Genomic DNA, 5,941 nt, shown 5'->3' with positions numbered 1-5,941 from the left:
AAACTATGGATTATGCTTGTCACATAGTGCATGTCTGCCTTCTGCAACTATTAGGAAGTAGAACCTAAAGGAGATGTGGTTAGGAAATCCTGTTAGAGATTATGTGAACATGAGATTATTTGGTTATCCAGCTTACAACCACGTGCAGGAAGGTAAACTAGAACCACGAGCAATGAAAGCGACCTTCATTGGCTTCAGAAGTGAAGTTAGGGGCTTCAAAATATATGATCAGTAAAAAAGGAAGGTTGTTGTTAGCAGAGATGTTACATTCGACGAGACAAATTTGTTGAAAAATTGGGACTCAATGCAGGTGTAAAGTTCCATTGAGTTAGTCCAATCTGTTTCAGAGACCTGATTCAGTTGCAGCTCAGGAGGTATCTGTTGATAGTGCTTACGAGGAGGTGGTAGCATATGCTGAGGATGAGACTCCTACTCAAGACTTTATTGCTAGGAGCGGGATCAGACATCAGAATGTCCCAAAACCAGTTTGATTGAGGGATTACATTGCATTTGCACTTTCAACCATAGGAACAAAAATTATTGTCATTATAAAGAATTATCACCCTCCAAACTGTGATGTTTGGAGAGTGACAATTGATGAAGAGATGGATTTTCTTCAGAAAGATGGTACTTGGAGGTTGGTGAAGTTTCTTTTGGGAAGGAAAGTTATCAGGTGCGAGTGTATGTATGCAAAGAAGGATCTTATAGAGCTGATGTGCGGTATAAGATATGATTAATGAAAAAAGGCTTTGCACAACTAAAAGTGGTTTATTACGACAAGATGTTCTCTCTAGTGGTCAAACATCCTTCAATTAGTGTTCTCTTAACACTTGTAACACGAAACGATACAAGAGAAATTGTAAGAGGAGATCTACATCTTGCAGCTGCTGGATCTGAAGCGTCAAAATACTTAGTTTACAAACTTGACAAGCCTTTGTATGGGTTGAAGCAGTCACCACGAAAGTTGTATAAAAAAATTGACTAGTTTATGAGGGGACATGAGTACACAAGGAGTCAGATAAATCATTGTGCATATTTCAAGAATTTTGCCAATGGTGAGTTCATTAACTTACTTTTATATATAGAATATATTTTGATTGCACTAGTCAGATTGAGGTTGATAGGGTGAAGGAACAATTATCCAAACATTTCGAAATGAAGGAATTGGGTCAAGCTCACCGAAATCTTAGCATGAAGATTCTTAGAGACAAGATAACTGGAAAGATTTGGCTTATAAGAAGCTTATGTTAAGAAAGTGTTGGAGGAATTTGGGATTGATGACTCAAGCAAAGTGGTGAGTCTACCCATCGCATCTTACTTTCAGGTGAGTTCAAATTGGGATCCTAAATATGATCAGGAAAGGAAAGATATGGTTTCTTATACTAGTGCATTGAGCAGTCTGATGTGTGTCATTGTTTGTATCATAACAGACATTACACAAGTAGTTGGTGTTGTAAGCCGATTCTTGCATGATCCATAAAGGAAGTATTGACAGTGTGTGAAGAGTATTCAGAGGATCTGAAGGATACTATTGACGTTGGCTTGGTATTTGAGAGACAGTTATCTATTGCAGATCTGTGTATAGGCTACACTGACTAAGACCATACAGATGATATGGATTGACGAAAATCTATGACAGACTATTTATTAACATTGACAGGATGTCCAGTCAGTTGGAGGTCGGTTCTTCAATTTATTGTTGTTTTATGTAATACAAAGGCTGAGTACATAACAATCAAGGAGGCGATGAGGGAAGCGATATGGATGCAAGATCTATTGGATGACTTGAGAGTTGATCAAAAGTATCCGACAGTATTCTGTGACAGTCATAGTGCGATGTTCTTAGCTACAAATCCAGTTCATTATGCTGGTGCCAAACACACTAATGTGAGGTACTATTTTATTTGAGATATAGTTGAGTACGATAAGGTTTTGTTGAAGAAGATAAATACAAAAGATAATCCAACGAAAATCTTCACGAAGATACTGTCAGTTTAAAAGTACACATACTGTAAGAGTTTAGTGAACATCCAAGCTTCAGATTGATTGCCCATTCAGACATTTTGAAGAATTACGCGAGGCTTTATCCCTTCGAGAGAGAGAGGGGGGGGGGTACGTAGACAACATTTTTTACACTGCTAAATTGGAGTTTGAAGCTCATTTGATCATCTCTCACTCACTTATCTGGGAGTAAGAGATGAGGTGACGATTGCTATATTTATGACATTTTTATTTTAATATGGGGTAATTGGGGCTGTAAATGAACCAATGTACTCGATAAATAACTCGAAATTTGCTCGATTAAGGCTCGGTCATATTCGTTCAAATTAGTAAATAAACAAACTTAAATAATTTTTAAAAATTCGAAGCTTCAATGAACTAAACATGAACATTGCCAGACTTATGTTAATGAACAAAATCGTTTGTTATTCAACAAGTAACTTGTTAAATATTTGATAATAGTTCGTATCATATATGATTTATTATTGAAATACAATTTAATTAACTAGAAAATTAACCCATTTGTTGATAGCTCAATGATAACTTGCATCATATGTGATGTATAAATACTCAATATTAAGTTTCTGTAGGTTTTAAAGTTGTCATTTTTAGTTGCTTGGTAGGATTTAGGTTAAGTCATGCTTAAATGCTATACAAATCACGCTATTAAACATTCACCAAGCGAGGGATTTAGGGCAAAATGGAGGAGAAACGAGATTTAAGCTGTCATAGAATTTAGAGTTTATAATCAATAAATTAATAAATGAGATTAAATTTGTAAATTTATTTATTGAATTTTTTGTATGAAAATTTAGATACACCTTTGAATTTCTAGCTCTTTCATTCGCTCATTTAAATACTCGTTCTTTTGTCATAAACAAATGAAGTCCAAACATTCAAAAATTTAAATAAGTCAAGCTTGAACAATATATGAAAACTCAATAAAAGCTCATGCCGAAATTGACGACTTATAATTATATCAAGCCAAGTTCCAACTATGATATACCCGGCTCGATTAGGGCCGCCCTAGGAGCAATTTGGCATTTTGGCTTTATTTGCTTGTATGCCCCAATTCTTCTTTATAAAAGAGATTTAGGGTTCATGAGAGAGTTATGGTGAGAAGTGCAGAAGTTGTAACACGAAGTCATTTTTTTCTTTCTCCAATCCGGTGTTAGTAAAATCTTCCTCCTCATTGACATAGGTGAATCAATTCAACGTTGAGCCGCTTAAATTTTTTTGTATTTAATTATTGTCGTGTGAATTTTTACATTTCCATTGTTTTCTCATAACAGGTGAACGATAGAGATATCTTCTCATTCTCAGAATGCTTCTTCTGATTCGCGTGTTGTGGGGATTGCACAAATCCTGTTAGTAGGATGATGCCAGTTACCATTAAGGACCACATTAGGCTAACTACTGATTGAATTCCACATAGGAAGCTATAGAAATTAATTAGGGATGATCACAAGTTGGACTTGAACTTGTAACATCTACTTTTGGAACCAACGAACATATCAGTTGGGCTAGAACTGTTTGGCATATTTGTATTAGTTAATTGATACTCAAAATAACAAAATATGCCAATATAAATTAACGTTATTCCAAACAAATCTTAAACGATTCTTTGTCCCACAACAATATCCATGAAGTTGGATAACATAGCCAGAACATGACTAAATTAATCAGGACATTATTCAAACTAAGAACTCAAGAAAAAAAAAAGGTTGCGTCATATTAAGCGGGAACTTTCTCTTGGAGAAATGCGGTGATCATCGCCAAAGCTCTTCTAGGCTGAAAAAATGGAACCTGGTGTCCTGCCCCTCTTACAGTTGCTAGTGTCAATCCTTCATATTGCTCTACATAACCTCCAACCTGACACCATATACCATCAATTCATTCTCCATTCTCTGAATCAGACTCTCTAATCATTTTTAAGTAAGTAACACAGATGTTTGAAGGCTTAGGATATGATTCCTATTAAACATTTATTTGTGTCTTAATCCATCTGAATTTGCAATACAAAACGAATATTACCTCATCATCTTGGTACCATGCTTTCCATCTACTCTTCACTGGGAGTTCAAGCATCTTGATGAAATATCTAGTATCAGTTACTGGAACCACTGCATCTAAATCACCACTTTAAGAAAACAATACATTTTAGTTTGGATTTTAGTTTTTATTTTAATTTAAACAAGTAAAATGTCATTTAACCAGAAACTGTATGTCTGCACTATGCATATCATTTCACAAGTTGCATTACCTGTACATCCATATATTTAACTTCGCTCCAATAAGCTTTTTGATTGTTGGTAAGATTGTCTTTGGGCTGTCATTCCACTTGAGAAAACTGTATATACAAGAATCATATAAAATGATAGGAGTGTTTAAGAAAATAAAAAGAGTAATGCTATGTCTTCCAACACATTTTAAGCCAAGCCTTCAATAATAATTTTTCTTTTTGAAGAAAATTAACACTTATGATAGTATTCTGTAAAACCATTCTGACTTGCCTGCAAGGTTCCCATTTAATAATATTTGCATGGAGAGCCTTCTGTACCTCTGGAATGTTTAGGTAGGTCTCCATATAGTGATCCAAGCAAGGATCAAAACTACCAGGCTAATATAATTCCGAAAAGAAGGAAACATTTAGATAATATTATATTGATCAGCAATTTTTTTTTTCCTGATAAAAGAAAGATAAAAAAAAAAATCAATAAAATTAGGTGTAGTAGTGGTCTTACGTAAGTTGCAGCCTTGGCTTGTCCTGGAGAAGCATGGCAAAGTGGAGAATAGATGTTGTATCTACTAATTTTGCCAATTTCATCAAACGCCTTTTCATAAGCTTGATCGCATTTATTAGAGGCACTACGATTTGAAAAATTGCAGTATCTTTGTATGTCTGAGTATGTTTCGTCTGAGAAAAGTGCATGGCTCCAAAGATATTCAATAGTACCCTTTGCATTTGCTATGTAGTCGACAAAGGCATTTCCAATCTACAAGAGGGGACGATTATCATCCACGAGCTTATGAAATTTATAATGATAGAATTAGTCGAAATAATGTTATTTAGAGTCTGACATTTTTAAAAAAATTCATGTAATTAGGTTATTATATTTTGATAAGTTGGAAAATTCTGGTAATAGGATAGCCAGATTCATATTCATACTTGCATGAGAAATACACGAAAGCAAATTTAAATGTAGCTAAATTTATAAAATTTAACATGCTTGCATAGTATTTAGCCCCTTATTTCATCGTTAAAATATTCCTCTGCCTCCAAATTCTAACAACTTAAATGGACAAACTTGCAGATGAAAATTCAAACTGATTAAGTGTTGAGAATTGAACCTTATTTAAGGTCATATTAGTAAAATGGGAATATTGAAAAAATCTTGGGGTTTATTTTTAAAATATTGTAATATCCTATTTCAGGCATGTTAAGAATTTACAGATTAGGTTTTGGGTATTTTTTTTTTTTTTGTATAAGAGCCTAATCCTAGTCTCCACTCCTCTCTCTCTCTCTCTCTCTCTCTCTCTCTCACCTGTCCCTCTCTAACCCTAGTTGTCGCTACAGTGCTGCTAAGTACCACCACTACTCTCTTCCGGCCAACCGTTGTATTGAGAAGAACAAGACAAGGAGGAGGAGACATCGAGGGTAAAAAGTTTGGACGTGAGGAATAAACAATGGTTTCTCGAGTTATTTGTGTGACGCGATCCGACTCTTGCTACGAAACCAGAGAAGCGTGTGATGATGTTGGGAGTCCTCTGCGGCTAGATTTGTGAGACGAGGAAGAGGAGATGCCAAGGGTAAAAGGCTAGGGCGGTGTAGCCGGCAAAGGTTCTTGGAGTTCTCTGAGTGTCACAATCCGTCTCACAGGTGAACCAACTATTTCTTGTTCCCAACCTAAATTAGAACAATGAAGGCCTGGCCGCGCAC

At 35.4% G+C, this 5,941-nt stretch overlaps 1 protein-coding gene across 1 annotated transcript in view; it reads right to left on the bottom strand.

Annotated features, from left to right (window-relative positions):
* Positions 1-3,735: 3,735 nt before the first annotated feature.
* Positions 3,736-5,941, bottom strand: part of LOC110027768 (serine carboxypeptidase-like 40) — a 15,415-nt gene continuing 13,209 nt past the window's right edge. The window contains exons 4-8 of the mRNA XM_020729316.1: positions 4,741-4,997; positions 4,502-4,619; positions 4,265-4,341; positions 4,036-4,141; positions 3,736-3,873 (exon numbers count right to left, since the gene is read on the bottom strand). Of these exons, the coding sequence (XP_020584975.1) occupies positions 3,736-3,873; positions 4,036-4,141; positions 4,265-4,341; positions 4,502-4,619; positions 4,741-4,997 (696 nt within the window). The remainder of the gene's footprint in view (positions 3,874-4,035; positions 4,142-4,264; positions 4,342-4,501; positions 4,620-4,740; positions 4,998-5,941) is intronic.

This window comes from Phalaenopsis equestris, unplaced genomic scaffold (genome assembly GCF_001263595.1).
Source record: "Phalaenopsis equestris unplaced genomic scaffold, ASM126359v1 Scaffold000443, whole genome shotgun sequence".
In the NCBI taxonomy this organism is placed as follows: Eukaryota; Viridiplantae; Streptophyta; class Magnoliopsida; order Asparagales; family Orchidaceae; genus Phalaenopsis; species Phalaenopsis equestris.
The sequence above is the reverse complement of the archived record's forward strand: the minus strand, read 5'-3'. Positions and strand labels throughout refer to the sequence as shown.